The 16,718-nt window shown below is 33.9% G+C and overlaps 3 protein-coding genes across 4 annotated transcripts; 1 reads left to right on the top strand and 2 right to left on the bottom strand.

Annotated features, from left to right (window-relative positions):
• Window positions 1-412: 412 nt before the first annotated feature.
• Bma-oaz-1 (Ornithine decarboxylase antizyme, putative) lies at window positions 413-2,142 on the bottom strand (the record flags this gene model as incomplete). Its single annotated transcript, XM_043081021.1, has 5 exons — window positions 413-517; window positions 784-968; window positions 1,230-1,331; window positions 1,893-1,907; window positions 2,118-2,142. 5 exons carry the CDS (start codon window positions 2,140-2,142, stop codon window positions 413-415), a joined length of 432 nt encoding a protein of 143 aa, XP_042936955.1.
• A 1,355-nt stretch (window positions 2,143-3,497) lies between these two features.
• On the top strand, window positions 3,498-10,118 carry Bma-mat-1.1 (TPR Domain containing protein; the record flags this gene model as incomplete). 2 transcript variants are annotated; one of them, XM_043081020.1, is made up of 14 exons in its annotated part: window positions 3,498-3,554; window positions 3,740-3,815; window positions 4,119-4,266; window positions 4,719-4,832; window positions 4,995-5,180; window positions 5,545-5,665; window positions 5,762-5,973; window positions 6,124-6,355; window positions 6,966-7,182; window positions 7,474-7,706; window positions 8,049-8,311; window positions 8,617-8,803; window positions 9,386-9,538; window positions 9,954-10,118. In XM_043081020.1, 14 exons carry the CDS (start codon window positions 3,498-3,500, stop codon window positions 10,116-10,118), a joined length of 2,364 nt encoding a protein of 787 aa, XP_042936954.1. The 2 variants fall into 2 exon arrangements, with proteins under 2 accessions (XP_042936954.1, XP_001898600.2); XM_001898565.2 differs by lacking the exons at window positions 3,498-3,554; window positions 3,740-3,815; window positions 4,119-4,266; window positions 4,719-4,832; window positions 4,995-5,180 and having other exon boundaries at window positions 5,546-5,665; window positions 8,049-8,356.
• Window positions 10,119-12,005: 1,887 nt separating this feature from the next.
• Bma-ztf-4 (hnrpc-prov protein, putative) lies at window positions 12,006-15,925 on the bottom strand (the record flags this gene model as incomplete). Its single annotated transcript, XM_001898564.2, has 8 exons — window positions 12,006-12,136; window positions 12,277-12,381; window positions 12,677-12,828; window positions 13,270-13,336; window positions 13,720-13,916; window positions 15,236-15,325; window positions 15,621-15,672; window positions 15,877-15,925. The coding sequence occupies 8 exons, from the start codon at window positions 15,923-15,925 to the stop codon at window positions 12,006-12,008; spliced, it is 843 nt and encodes a 280-aa protein (XP_001898599.2).
• Window positions 15,926-16,718: the final 793 nt, after the last annotated feature.

Below are 16,718 nucleotides of genomic sequence, written 5' to 3'. Positions count from 1 at the left end.
TTACAAAAAATACGAACTAAACCAGAAAACTATGCTACTATTAGTTTATGTCTGTAGGGTTATTTTTAGAATATACATTTCATCAATGAATGGCAGAACGGAAATAAATATATAATCATTTAACTTCCAAGCCTTTTACCGCAATGGGTATATAAATTAGTTCTGAAGTAACATTACAAAACGGATCGCAAAATCAAAACGAAAATTCGCAGATTATTGTACAAATCGAAAACATCATTTGGCAATTAAAATAGTTATGGATATACTGTAATATTCAAATAAACGTAAAAAATATCTCATCACGAAAAACTAAAACATTTTCAAATTACTGACAGGATATAAAGGTTTCCTTAAAGTAAGGTAACATTCTTCAGAACTGTTCAGATGTAAGCTGTAAGAAATAAAAAATGAATTATATATTGTAAACCATTGCAAATACTCCTTGAGGGTCAATACAAGAGGGATAAGAATGAGGATGAAGAGGATTGAAGCCCAGATACTTGAAGCAAGATGCGACCTGCAATGATTCTGATTAAATACAAAGAATTAAGAGGAATAGGTTAGTTGACCTAATAGGCAAACGTTGCGCTTAAAAAGCCATCAATGACCAAATTACATTCAAAATAATCAAATGAAAAATGAAAAGTTAGATTACTTTTCAAAGTCTTTGCGTTACATTATTTTCTACTTTTTTTTTTTTACTATTTCTAAAACGGTATTTTCTACTCATCTGTTATGAACATTAACAAAACATTCTGAAGAAAGATAATATGGGTAACGTACCGTTTCATCGACGCTGGTTTTGTTTAGGCAGAGTAAAATACGTTTCACTGGTAAATTGTCTTCACAAAATTCAAATAACGAAACAAATGCACCTTTTGATAAGTTCCATGTACGCTGATCAAAAGGTAGAAATATTGCTAACGTATTGCCCTCTACCAAATGACAACACCAATCGGATGAAACTTCTGGAAATAATGCAATAAATAAGCAATAGCTTTGAGAGTTTTTTGTTTTCACTCATGAATTTGTCGAAGATCTCATCCTTTAAATTTAAGCCTCACACTAAGTTTCTTTGTTAACTCTATTCATCTCCAAATCTGGACAAGTTAACATGCACTAGTTACTTGAAATTTCATCGATTAATATTGCAAAAGTTGCAAGATGATGATTAAAGTTGAAAAAAGTCTGGTAAAAGTTTGATGATAAATAAGAGCGTAAAGAGCTACCATTAACAAAACTTTCCAAGGAGTGAATATGTTCGTCATTAAATAAACCACCAGTAGGGACGTCAGGAATAACACTCGAGGCCCACGTGGCCACGTTTACAGCTGAAAAGATAGATTACCAGAACCATCTATGGCCAATATAAAACGAAATAAGGGAAGACTTACAAACTCATAAAAAAAGCAGATTTCGATTTCATTTTGATTCTAAACAATAAAACTAAACTTACAACCTCTAAATACTCAGTAGTTTAATTAAATCATTAAAAGATCTGAGGCTAAAAATACGCTTCATCATTACTGTTTGCAATAAGGATAGAGAGGAGTTCAGGATGATCATTCAGATGAGAGGAAAACTACAATCATAAAAGGGCATCATTTTACATCTCCGAAAGAAATGAACATAAAAAGAGACTATACTAGCTTCATCTTTATTCCTCCCTCACTAAATGCTCATTTTCTGAGGAACTATCTCGAGCAAGAAATACAGTGCAATTTCTGTTAGAGTAGAAAGTATTGAAGTATGTCAGCTAAACAGCGAATTATTTCTTCATTTGTTACTTCCAATGCTTTCATCTGAATGCAATGTTTAATTAAAGCTTGAAGAAAATTTTCTTTAGTCTGTCATAAAATTTCTCTAACTTAGCAAGCAACGCTAAAACTTACTTTCCGCAAAGAAAACTGTAACAATTGCTAACAGCTAACTCTGACATCTTGTCACGTCTTGTCGTATTGCCAACACCTGAAATGACAAGAACACGTCGTCACACCACGTATTCCACGCTACCACACAACCACCACCAACCCTTCCCACCACGAACAATCAACCTTAGCGCACTTTTATAACAACACTGTCAACTCTCTGCTTCACTAGCACAAGCTATCTCCAACCGTCTGCATGTCTGACTCTTCCCATATTTACAGTCTAAAATGAAATTTCTTTCTTCACCTCATCATCGACAAATAAAAGTTTGGAATGACTCTACCGTAGTTTGCCCGCTAATTTGAAACTCAGAATTTATGGTGCATAGTTTCTGGTGAAGTGTAGTCATTGTAGTCACTGAAGAAGAATTTCTAGTTAGCATTTAGCTAAGCACTGTTTGGGTAAAAGCGTGACAGAGACAGTGTGACATCAGCTAGCTTCAGTTGTGTCACCAGACCTTGAGTTGTTCCTTGCGTTAATTTCGTTACATTATGTGTAATCCTGTGACAAAAGAGAAAAGCACAGGATAAAAGTATACCTGTGTCATCTTTTCTACAGTCCATTTATGATAGTGTCTATTTCATTTTACTTGGAATTATCCTTTCTTCCTAAAGCACTGGTTTCTTCAGTGCTAAATGTATGGCAACTTTTTTCGTCATCAGAAAAGATTGAGACGGTAGATTTATTGATTTACTCATTTTGCAGAATAATATGACTGATAACTGCTGAGGTAACACTGTTCTGATAGCAATTTTTGTCGATAAGTAAGATAATTTGCGAAGCCTCACGGTGGATACTAGTTGACCTTATCCTTCAAAGATTAAAGGTGAAAGTTTACTTCTTTTTCTAATTAACTTGGATGGGAAGATATACTCAGATGAGATTCTTTGTCTTTTTATTGAGATTTCTTACCCTTACATGCCCTTTATTTTTTCCAGGAAATGTTCGTTGTTTCCATATGGCATTATAAAGCTTAAGAGATAGCACTGTTGAAGTGTGAATATGTGATGAATCTTTAGAATAACAAAGTGAAAACTAAATGTGTGCTACTTATCTTTAGCATGGCTACTGAAATTCACATCAAAATTTGAGATGATACCTAACAATATATAATAGATATATAATAAGGTTACATCTGCTAATATCAGATTGTTAATGAAGCTCTTGTACATTATTTTGAACTTTCCATTTTGTATACTTAGCTTGTTTTTTTTTATTATTTCTCATTTATTTTCATTAGTAGTGTACTATTCATCATAGTTTGTTATTTCTTAATTTTTCAGGTACAAGTCACCACAAACTTTGGGTCGATCACAGATCTCATCATAGAGTTTATTCATCATAGTAAGTTGAAAACTATGAAATAACAAAACTTTCCTATGTAACAAGCATGTTATTGATTCAAAAAAATCCATATTGTCTAATCACTCAATCAAACCAGAAACCGCCACGTCGACTGGATTTGGAATTTAATAGACGATCAAGTAATTCGGTAGATGTATTGTAGGAAAGAATAGCAAGACCGGATCTACTGGTTGCTGTATGAGTGCTGGTGCTTGTGTACCAATATGCGTGGAGTTACACCTTCTGATAATGTAGATCCTACACGCAGTAAAGAAATTGAGGTTGATTCTTCAATTTTATTCTTATTCTTCTATTAAAATCACATTCTACCTTGTTGTGACATTTTTACATGTATGTTTGTAAAATTAAGCTTTATGAGGCAACCAGTAATTATGCTCGAATTGCTCAAGTAATGGTTTAGATCTCCATACTACCAGTTTCTAAATGAGTTTATTATTTCCTTTAGAATATTATACATTGCTCTCTTCAACATTTTGAATACGATGATGCGGTGATGTTAGCTGAGGTGTATCATGAAACAGGTATCCTTTTTTTGGATTGCTTGTCAATACTATTAGTTTTCCTTTTGAAAAATAAAGAAATACTTAATGCTTAAACGCAGATTGTATAGGAAAGCCATTATTAAGGAATGGAATTTTTATTAATAGTGAAAACTAATTGCTCTGATGGAAACTGCAATGCTCGCACGAAATGTTAAGAAATCTTTGAACAAATCTTGAAGGATTTGGTAAAACATATTGCTTATCGCTCAAATACACATGTCATAAGAAACTCATTACTAAAAAATGGAATTTATATTAATAATTAATATTCTGTTCTTTCAGTGAATACCAGTGATTCGTTGTATTTATACGCTTACTGTTTAACCCGAGCCGAACGTTTGGAGGCAGCATATAATTTATTGAAACTCAAATTTCTTTCATCTCCGGAAATTCGTTATCTGTTTGCACATTGCTGTTATCACCTGGAAAAGTATGCATTCTGCTATATTTTTGTTAAATCCGCAATGAAATTGATTCATTTTCTTAAATATCTACAAGCGAAATGCTTCTGTGATATAAGGAATCCCACAGCAAAGCATATTGAAGAATTCTGTTTACGTTAAAAATTTAATCCAGTAGTGATTTAATACACTTGAAAAATATGTTTCAAAGTTTGAAGAAATTGCAACCATAATCTTACAATTTTTTTGCGCAATTTATGTTGTTGAAACGATCTACTTGAATACTAAATGCTAATAAGATCTTGTTATTCTCGGCAAACTTTTATTCCATAATCATTCTGTATACCGAATAGTATTGTTTTATAAGTAAATAGAATAGAGTGTTAGGTATTCAGAATATTTATGCATGTGTTTCGAGTATAAAGTTATTCCATATAAGTTTTTGTTGTGTAGCTAATTCGAAATATGAGAGTTGCTTCAGATATCAAGAAGCTGAAATGGCTTTACGTATACACGATCAGCCCAAATTAGATGACTGTTTCACGAATACTTCTGTGGAATCATTCGCTCACAGTCTGCTCAGCAGAGTTTTTGTGTCGGTTGCAAATACTTTTCATTAAAAAAGTAGAAAAAATGGTTGTAAATGCTTACACGACAAATATTTTTCATTAAATGTCAAGAGGAAACAAAAAACTTGTTTATAACAGTTTTTTTTTTTTTAAAAAGCGGCTTTTATTTTCATAGCTGTTTGTTTCAGAGAGACTGGTCGACCAGATGAAGCGGCTGATGAGGGTAAGTTGGCACTAAAGCAAAATGTATTTTCGTGGACGAGTTTGAAAACATTATGTAATTTGGGCGTCGGTAATCCAGAAAACATTTACACAAGTTTGTTGACATGTGTAAATGAAGCACGTTCATCAGACAAACCAAAAACCTCTAAAAGGTATCTTTAAAGTTGAGTTATGAGTGTCAAATACATTTCAGTAGTATTGGAATTGTTGGTGATTATTCCTCTCTAAAAAAATATCTAGAAACAGATGGAATTAGAGGGCTCATATTCCATCCTACAAACGCTTAATGTATTGAATTTATTTGCCAACCTTGTCGAATTTATATGACTAAAGTGCTTCTTTTCGGAGCTCAGGAGTGCGTACTTTCATTTGAATTACTGTTCAAAGTATTGTTTAATACGTATCCTAATGGTAATTTACAAATCATTGAGGAATAGAAATAATGTATCATACCGTATAAGAATTCATTATTTTATACAAAAATATGAAGTTACAGTATTGATTACAAGCTTCTAGCATGGGCGTAGCAACGAGGAGTGCTGAGAAACTGACAAAAAATACCGAGAAAAGAACGCCAAGTGGTAGTAAAGAAGTTGAGCAAAAAGTGACTTGTTTTGCACCAAAAAAAAGTAAAACGGTAAATTTTTATTACAAAATTCAAATCATGGATAGATGTTCCTTTTTAATAAAGTTGAAATCCTGATTGAAATCCTTTCATGATATAAATTTTCAGGGCATAGCAGCTAAAAGAAATACGGAACTAGGTATAGTCAGAAGACGGCTCGAGGAAGGCATGGAAACACGACGCAGTGCCCGCTCATATGGAGTCTCACAGGATAGTGAAAATCAAACTGTTGCAAAGGATGTGAGGACATGTACACGTTCTCGTGTTGCAGTTCTTTCTGCAAGTGGAACACCACGTAGTTTGCAAGACAAACAGTTGCGGTAAAAAAAAACTTTGGACCTAATGAGAATACACTTCTTACTTATTTTAATTTTTACTAAAGACTGCTTTTGATTGCTAAATTTGTTTCACTTCACATGTGAGCTAAATATAAGTGAACAAATAAATGAATATTAACGGTCAACTTTCAGCTCAATGAATCGTATCAACGAAATGGAGTTGTCGAAAACGCCTCCACCAATACCTTCAATTCATAAATTAATAGAATCAAATGATGACCTTCCAGATACAGCGCCTAAATTAAAAGATGAATCTGCTCATCAAGCACAGAAAAGCTCATTAAGTCGTACACGTTCAGGCTCTCAGCCTTGTGTTATTCCTCTTTCTTCACATGATCAAAATACTGTACAGTTTAAACAGGAGGTTAGCACTTTTCTTCTCTTATTATGAATATATTAAAAGCTAGTAACTAATATATTACTTCTCGCAAGCAATTCTTCCTTTGTTCAACCTGCATGATGTGTTTCTTTCCACCCAGTTACTCATTTCTAATCCCACTTTTCATTTTCAGTTTTAACATCTTCTTTCAATCCTTCCCTTTTTCGTAGCTTTTTCGTAGTCCCTTTCCCAGTCGATGACTTCTATTTTGCGAAAAAATGGTATTATTATAAGTCTCATAGTAGTAAAACAAATTTTTACTTTACTTTGTTTGTCACTCTATGCTTATCATTTTAGGTTATCATTTTGTTATTGTTATGTAGTCTTCATATTTTATTAGCACTTTTCTTTATGTTCATTGTGTGATAGTATTTTTAATGGTGGTCACCAATTGGTGCTTAATTAAATTCTGCTATTTTTATAGTCTAGAATTAGTAACGCAGTTTTTATTTCCAAAATTTTTATTTTTAGAGAAGTTAGCCGCAATTGAAACTAGCAAAGAATTCAAAAATATTGAAGTATAAATAACAATATTAGGATTTAGGAAGTTTTAATAGACTTCTCTTTGAAAAGAACAACAAGCTGATTCTTATAGCCGGAATCGTTGGGTGTCTCGATTGTTTTCTCGCGTTCATCATCCAGTGTATCATTAACATCTTCTTGTTCACCCCAACCACCCAGACATCGTAGCAGAGAAAAGTTTCAATTGGAGACATGTACGCGTATAATGAAACGTTTACAAAATTTCGTTTCAAAACCACCATCAATTGAACGTCTTCAAAACTCTATTGCTGACTGGGGTACTCTGTTCAGTAAGTTTTTTTTTGAAGGGATTACTTGGGGAAAATATGTGTGTAATTAAAAAGCACTAAATCAATAGAGAAAAAATTGCGAAGAGAATAAGAAATCGTGGGGAAAATATGTGAGAAAAGAATAAGAAATTGAAGAAGTAATTTTAAGCTGCTCACGGTTTTCTACAAAGATGTCATATTGTTTGCTGTTTCTTACATTCAAACGCGTTTTGTGCTTTTCATTTGTTCCATTTTTTACAAATCTCATACTTTAAATAAAAAAACATATGAGTCCATAATCCACATTTGTAGCAACAGTGGTAGAACACATTAGTTGGTTAGCTATGCTTCAATGTGCTGTGGCGACATACAGATCAAACTCAGTAATTGGTCGCTATAACCTGATGCCTGAAAAGTGTAAGAAATTTGCTTTGGCAAGAGAGTTGTTGGCTCGAGCGTATTTGGAAAAGCTTGATTATACAAGGGCAACAGAAATCCTGGAAGAACTTCGTCGAGAATTTCCACACCGCGTTGCAGGAATGGAGGTTTGTTATCGCTGTACCTAAAATTCATATTTTCGATGTGAATTTTTATTATTTAAATACAACTGCGTGATTGTAGATCATCCTCATAATATTTTTAATTTTTTAATCCTCTTTTAATAGATTTTAATCCTCTTTGAGCCAATATAAGACAATGTTTCTTAATTTTTTTCTAATTGAAGCATTCATGCACTCAGTTTGAATAAGTTTCTCTATTTTGCAATGATAAGTCTTCATTAAATTTTGTGACAACTTGCTTAATTTATTTCATTTTTAGTTTCAGTGTAATTTAGTTGAACTTTAAGAATATTGGTATAAGCAATAGTTATTGTGATTTATTTACAGATTCTTTCAACTGCATTGTGGCATGCGCAAGATGTTCGTCGACTGTCAGTACTTGCCATGCAGATAACAGAGGAATGTCGGTTTTGTCCGGAGGGTTGGTGTGTAGCTGGTAATTGCTTCAGCGTACAAAAGCAACATGATACAGCCATTGAATGCTTCGAACGTGCTGTCACTATCAATACACGTTTTCCTTATGCTTATACGTTGTTAGGACATGAATTGCTGGATTCGGATCATCAGAGTAAAGCTGCAGCAGCATTTAGGCAAGATTTTCTAATTTCCAGTACTTTTTCAAAACCAACACGAAAGTTTATACAGCGAGTTAATATGATTTACCAACAAATGCTATAAAATCTTCTTATTAAACAGGTGAAAATATGAAGAAATAGTATGATATGGAATGAATATTTCGATGTGGTAGACATAAATTTTATCGTTATACAGTTTCATTTCACAACATCCATTTTGCATTTCACTACCGTGTTGTTTGATCATTTATAAATCTAGTGAGCGCGCTTAGTACTGTTTATTAGTAAGACTGAGAGAATAAATAATCACGGTTTTGCAGGCGCGCACTTTTGCTTTGCCCAACGGATTACCGTGCTTGGTTCGGGCTGGGTTTATTGCATTTTAAGAAAGAACAAGTGAACCTTGCTCGCGTTCACTTAAGTCGAGCTGTAGCAATCAATCCGTTTAATTCCGTACTACTGTGTCAATTATCAGTTGTTGAACAAGCACTACATAATAACGATACGGTAAAAACATTTTGTTATAAATAGGGCGTTACTAAAACGCACTTTAAACATTTGAAATTATTTTTTTTTTGCGAGATTGTTGACATAAAATGTTTACAGAGTTTTTTTAGGATTGCTTTAGTGATGGATAAGAATAGGTGAGAAAGCAAACAAAATGATTAGCAAACAGCATATATGTGCTAATACATGGTGATGTGATGGTAAATAAGCGTTAGGCGTATGAATTTAGGGAATGTTATGATGTTGACCTGACGTGGAGTGTGTTACATGCAGTGGAACTATTAACTTTACAAAGTCAATATGTATAAGCTGAACAGTTCCTGAAAGTTTAGTTTAGAAAGAAATAGTTGAAAACAACCGCGAAGTTATAATTTGGAAAGATGTTATAGAAGTAATGATTTAATGTTATGCGACATTATTTGTGAAATTTTCCGGAAGGTATAGAAATGGAAAAGAAAGATGAAATCATTAGCATGAAAATATAACACTATTCAATGAATTTAAGGAATGTTATATTGTTGACCTGACGTGAAGTGTGTTACAAGCAGTTGAACTATTAACTTAACATGAAATGCATTACAGGCAATGGAACTATTACAGAATGCGTTAAAGATTTCACCAGACAACGCTGCTTGTAGATTCTATCGTGCTCGTTTGCTGTATGAAATGCATGATTATGCGCGGTGTCTGGAAGAATTAAATGATCTAAAACTTATTGCTCACGATGAAGCACAGGTATGTCATTTTCTTTTAGGATTTGTTTTCACATTTGAATTAAATAAATCATGCTATTTGACCTTTACTCTACTTCTCTGCTTTTAATTTTTTTGCATTCTCGAAAAAAAGTGTGTCGTAATATTAAGTGGATACTAATAACTTTAAACTGAAGTCATATTTTCTACTCCTCTTGTCGATTCTAATGACAGTGAGTTATCAAAACAAACTGTAAATGGTCAAAACAGTTAGTTCATGGCTAAGGCAGCATCATTAGTATTTCCAAATTGAAAATAAAATAGGTAAGACATTCTCTTTTGAGATTTCTACTAAAGGTTAATAATTTGAATATATGAATTCTTATTATTAAAATTATGGATACGGGGTTGCTTGAATTTAAATTCGATTGGTCTTAATTATGAAGAGGAATTTTCAGGTATTTTTCCTCTTGGGTCGCGTGCATAAGAAGCTTGGTGACACACATTTAGCGTTATTAAACTTTAGTTTGGCGGCAGAAATGGATCCTCGTGGAGAGCAGAGTCGCAATAACTTTACCGATGCTCCTTATGATGACGAACCTTCCTCTCCTCCATCTGAATGAAGTAAGATGCGTCTCAAATCAAAATTTCTGTTAACTTTGAAATATTTCATGAGTCGTACAGGATTCACAGTTGATACGGTTTTCTTTTTCCATTAGCATTTAGAAACCTAGTCATGTGTTATATCCTTAATCTGCCACCAGATTTTAGCCGAATTTATCATTTAGCTCATTGTTTAATAACATCTGAGAACCGATTCCAATTACCTAAATCAATTTTATCTTTGAATAATAGTTCCAAAAATTTTTGGGTTATTTCATCTCATCTCCTCGAAATCTTTGATAATTTTTGAACTGTAATTATCAGAATTGTCCTCTAGATAATTGAACCAATTCATTCATTTGTTCATATATTTGAATTTCTTTTTCTTCACTTTTTCCCCGATGTTTTGAAGTACTGAAATACAACTTGTCCTTACCGCTGCAGTCTTGCTTTATAGCTATTTAAAATCCACTAATTTTAATACCCTTAAACCATAGTTGCATCTTAGTGAAATACGAAACACTGCATTAACACATTTCAAACTTTTTATTCTATGCCAATCTTTTCTAGTCCTGGTACCACTATTTTTGGTTAAATGTTTGCAAGCAATCCGAAGAAAGTGTTCTGGACGGACTTTTGTAATCTTTCCGCCAATTTTAGCGACTCCCTTGTATTTCCTTTTGAAATAGATTTTGTTTTCTAAAAGTTGCAACTTGGAGGTGTTAATTCGGATCAATTTTAATTCTCTTTATTTGCTTAAAGAACTATTTCAACAATAGTCTCAATAACCATTCGACGATAGTCTTTCTATGCCGTTTCAATAAATGATTCACTTCCATCTCGTTTTCTGCATCGTTTCTGCTTAATTTTTATTATTCCTATTGTTTAGCACTTGTGATATTCTAACACCACCGTTGTTCATGGTTTCTTTACATTGCCATACTTGCTACTATTCACAAATTTATCTTCATTTTATCGGCTTAAATAAACTCGAGTTTTCTTCGGACTAACGTCTTGCCAGTTCATATTATTAATCGTAAATCTCAACTAAATCTATCTTACTCTCACACTGTTGGGTACTACTGCTAACACAGAAACAGCTGATTGGCACTTAGCTCTTAAAAAATTTACAACTTTGGTATTAAGATAAGCAAATGAGCCAGTCAGAATCCCATCAAGTGCAGGTTGTTTCCGCAGTACTCAAGACTGTCTTTTGCGTGGGAAGCTATAAATGAAATCCAAACTGCAGTATTTCGAGAGATAGTTTAAAATTCAGAGCATGCATGTTTAACGCCATGATTTGAGATCATCTGGAGAAAATACTTATCCAGAACTTTCTCACGAAACTAATAAAATGAACATGTACAATAAAACTGGGACATTTTATCAACCGAAATTTGAAAAACAAATACTAAATTATGGATTACTTAAAACAATCAATACAAAACGAATTATACGGACAACAGAAAAACATGAAAAAGTGAATGATAAACGAATGAAACACTGGAACAAAGAAACGAATGGAACAAATTTTTTAAGAAGCAGTTCAATCGGTGGATCGAACTGCTTTGCCAGGTAAGTTTGACCAGTCTGTCACAAATTTTCAAAAACGAAAAATGGAACATAATCGTGGATAGCTAATTATTTTTGTTTTCAGCAGCAACTTCTCTCCTTATGTTTTACAGTATCAGTCTTCTGCTTCCTCGTGCAAATTCCTTAACACCGGATTTTTCCTAATGTTGAGAGCAGAAGCATAAGCACAGATAGTACACATATAAATCACCTATTTTTATATGAAAAGAAAAAACTCTTGAAAAGACGGTCAGAAGTACGGAACAACAAACAGGATGGATTCCTTGAATTTGAATAAAACACTAAAATTCACAAAAGACACAAGAGAGGGTGTTTTATTCTGTGCCATTTTTCAGCAATCGAATATTGTGTCTGTCTAGAGCATGATCAATAAGTGCTCCTCCACTTGCACAAACTTCATCACACATCGAACACTGCCATTTCATTTCTTCATTTTCCACCTCACCTGAAAAAATCTGATGCTTTACCAAAGAGATTACCCCACTGGGTATGATTCAATTTACCATTTAAATATGAATCATATAAACTTTAGCATTTCACCATTATTTTTGAAAAATCTGTAAAAATCATAGAATGAAAACAAACCGTCGACATGATTTATGGGGCATGCAGATTTACGATGTTCTCTGAAGTCTTCAAAATCAGTAGTTACAAAACGACAACCACCGCATATTAATGTATCAGGCATACCTGCAGATGTATTGTGCAAAATGAGATCAGAACACTGAACGCATCCTTTCAGGAATTTCAGTCAGATTAGAACAGTGTGTACCAACAATTTCAATTTCGACTTGTAGCAGAATTAAAAGTTCAAGTGAAAAAGAAAGGGAGAAGTGTGAGTTCTAGAAAAAAAATATTTTTTAGCAGTTTCAGAACTACAACTATCCCACTTCCAAAATGGTGACACCTCATATTCAAAAGCTTCAGGTAGCTTTTTCCTTTTACTATCTTAGTTTTTTCTTTTCATAGTTGATATTATATTTACCAGTTTCATATAAATTCCGACTTTCCGTACTATCCGTTGCTGCAGTTTGCCGATTTCGATTATTCTGCGCTGCCGCCTTCCCATAGTCATCAAGTCGTTCTTTTTTTGCATTTGCACTGCTACCGGAAAAGTTTTCAGCGCCACGTTTCACCCTGAAGATAAATAAGTAGTTAGTCCAAGATTTTTTTAAAAAGAAAAACCAAACCAAACTTACCTTCAGAACTTTTTCAAAGAAGATTTTACACTGTTTTTATTGAAATTCCGAAATAAATTGCAAAACCAAGAACTGCGACCAAACTTCAGAAGGAACTCTGTCTTGTAAATTATCAGCTAAGTGTCGAAGTTTCACATTCTCAGTGAAAGTAAAATTTGCGAGCAAAGACTTACTTTAACAGAACCAGAAAATTTCATAAAAAGCCTTAAATAGAAAACAATCCAGATTTCAAACTGTCCCTCTCGGTTTATAATAAAAACATTAAATGAAGCTGAAGACAACGCCCTGCAAAAAGTCAAAAACAAGAAAAGCCTAAAATGCATTGTGAGGGACAAATGCCGCTCTATTCGGTCGACAAAAAAATTTTTGGAAAAAATACCCGTTAGAGGTTGAAACAGTCGATGTAACGTTGTGCGATTTCATTCCAGCAATGGCGAGCTTCACATCTATGAAAAATTATAAAAAATATGAAAAAAAAAAAAGCAAAAAAATTTTCCCGGTGTGATGTAACCTAAGTAGGAAAATAGACAAAGATATGGCCAATGAAAAACTGGATGGATGGAAGCGGCTGAGTTCTCTTTGATAAAAAATTGAGAAATTGAAAAAAAAAAAGAAAAAAAAAAAAGAAAAAAAAAAAGGAAAAAAAAACGTGAAAAAAACAGTCCTATCTATGGAGAAATTAATAAGTTACATTTTCAAAGTTGCAATTTTCTGTAACCAAGTATACCTGCAACAATAAATGACTCTAAAAACAAGCAGTACGATACGAAGGGCATGCGCCACGATGTTTATGATTACAGAAGCAGCAAATCTGATTTCACCAGCTTACCAAGTATGGAACCATTCCAGCTGTATCCATTAAGAGCGCTTACTGCAAGATCCGCTTCTGTTGAGGTACCATACTGTATGAAAGCATATCCCTTAAAAACTGTGACACCCAAAAGAGTCCCATAAGCGCTAAAGAGTCGGATGATGTCGTCGCGTGTGATAACATTTGTGTTCATATTACCAACGAACACACGAGCCCTAAACAGTGATTATTTGAGCACAGTTTCCAAATACATTCGGCTATTCCATGCCAAACATATCACGTTGTTAGCAAGGTCATGCCATATGTCAGTGTTCGTGAAGTAAATGATTTTTTTTTTAACTTGGGTTGTAATCATGTGTGATTAGAACTGCGTAACTAGAACGTTAATTAGCAGAATTTTAAAAAGATAAAAAGATGAATGAATGAGAAAAGAAAGTCGCAGAATAAAAAGGATCGTAACTTTCTACTTTTAAAACAAAAGGTATTCGATTAAGCTATAAAAAAATTTCCAATCTATGCTGGCCATCAATCATGTATCCATATCTGAGCGGAAGAAATTTCATGGTTAAGAAAAATGACTGAAAACAACACTTCCTTCTACTGCATTAATTTAAATAGACACTATAAAGCAGATAATATTTCCGACCATCATTTATAATTTATACCTTTTGCTAGGACATTTACACCAAGCTAGATGATTGGTTTTCCTTCTATAAGCAAAAAGATAATTGAGATTTAAGGCCACTTATACCGTGATGCAAGACTTTTGAAAATGAGGGAATACGAGGAAAGCCGAGAAATTTAAAATCATGCATATTATAAACAAAATGAAGCAAACTCAAGACTAATAATTTCCAAGTCAATTTCTTCTACCAAAAAAGGCTTAACATATCTCTTAAATGTCGATTATTTCTCAACTATGGAAAAATTTCTCTGCAAAGATGATGTTAGGGAATTATAATCATATTCTCAAAATCCACGGAATGAATTCAACAACACCCTTCTGTGCTGTAAACAACAGAGGGTTAAATATTAAATACTAAAGTTCAGAAAATATAGACAACCGAGTTGGTTAAGTACTACAGCATTTCTTAACATAAGAGAATCTGATTGCACGCTTCATGGAAAGACATAGATTATTGGGAAGAAAAAAAATTGTAGACAACGACTTAAACCAGAAGTTTAAGTAATTTTATCACAGCAGTCATTTCCCTGAAAACGATGTGCATCCTTGTATGATCTTTATTATAGCATTCAGAAATTCAGTTGAAAAGCCTCAAATCCTTAATGTAGAGCTAGTTATGTAAACTGCCGGAATTTCACTGGAACCAAGTAAGTTACATCGACTTACTGCATGTCTTTATAGCAAAGATCTTTTATAGGAGTTAGCAAAAGCTGGTGCTACAGTATAATAGACAGCAGTTATAACCATGTTTTGCATTTTTTTTTTTCGCTGTTCTTTTTCCTTTTATCATGATCACTGATTTCTAATTCTGAGAAATCTGCGGAGATGGTAAAAGAAACTGATAATTACCTCACAAGATGAGGTTCCTTCGAGCTAGTGTCGAAACTAACATCTCGTGCTTTTAAAGTTGGACTACCACCAAAAACGCCTGCTGGAGGTCTGAAACGTAAGCGAATAAGAAGCTAAAGAATCCAAAACAAAGACATACAAAAAAGTTTAATTAAAAAAAAGAACAACCGATATAAGACCAAAATGAAGATCTATTACAAATATAGTGGCCCTTTATTTCGTTAGGGATCCATTAATTTCGATTTCTCTTCAATTTCTTATTTTCGACCGCTTCTTAGTCATTATTGTTATTTGCACTTGCGCTATGGCTGGCTGAACAGTGCAAGGCCATACAATAAATAAATTATGAAAGTTTGTAGGTTGGTGAAAATGAATGAATACTCACACACCGCTAACCAGTGGGTAAGCCCCCGATGTAGCTTCTCCAAATCCATAACCTGCAAAAGCAAATCGATTCACTTTGAAAATTTCAATAAATGTTTTAAGTATTTTTAAAAGTCAACTACCAGAATAGGAGAAAGGTTATGCTAAATATATTGATCCACCCAAATAGCTGTTGACTTGGATTTTCTTCTAAAAGACGTTTCGTCCTCTTCTAATAAATAAAAAAAGTTGAAATGAAATCAATTATTCTCACTCACGTGTAACTGGCGGAATAGTACCTCGCAATGATCGACTCGATGAGAACATAATAGAAAGACAGATAAAGGGATAAAGGACAGTCAGATAGAGAAAGGGATAATAAAAAGCAGCTCCGATCGAAATGAAAAATGAAAATCAAACTGATAGCGAGGAATTATAAACTTCTACCGAATGACAAGCAACCAACCCGCTTTGTAGGCCAATCTGTAAAAATCGACCAGTTGATGAACATCGTATATGGAAGCTACCGTAGCGGCGCACATCCTTACAGCTAGTAACTGACCAACCGAATGGTGTGCCAATCAACCCACAACAGCAAGATAATCTGTCTTTCTGACCAACTCCCGCGGTGGGCACTTACCTACCTAACTGGTTGCTCACCTGTACTCTCCCAAGGATCGCTGTTCCCTAGAGGTAAGGAACTAAAAGACATGACCCTAGACGTATAGCAGGTTACACTTCAAGATCCCCATTTCTTCTCTATCCACTCAATTCGAGGGATATCATCACTAAGGAAGTGCAAGCAAACATGTTAGCTTGTGAAACACACAAGTGTTCAAGCAAAAGTAAGTTTTGTCAGTAACTAGAAAATATAAATGCTAACGCCAATTCGTAACTTAAAGCGGACATCTCAGTTCTGACAGTGAAAACAAATCGAAAGTATGGCAAGATATCCACGCGCAAGCGTCCCCACGTCTCCTTCCTCTCATCCCTATCCCAGCACGGAACGCAACGCTTCACCGACGTGCGCGTTAACACTTATAGTCGCGGAATGAAAACAACTGTCTAACTCACATGATAATGTACAGTTGTCTTTGCTTTATAGGAGAGGTAAATACAG

The sequence above is a fragment of the Brugia malayi genome (genome assembly GCF_000002995.4).
Source record: "Brugia malayi strain FR3 genome assembly, contig: Bm_v4_Chr3_scaffold_001, whole genome shotgun sequence".
Classification (NCBI taxonomy): Eukaryota; Metazoa; Nematoda; class Chromadorea; order Rhabditida; family Onchocercidae; genus Brugia; species Brugia malayi.
This window is presented reverse-complemented; position numbering and strand designations above follow the sequence as displayed.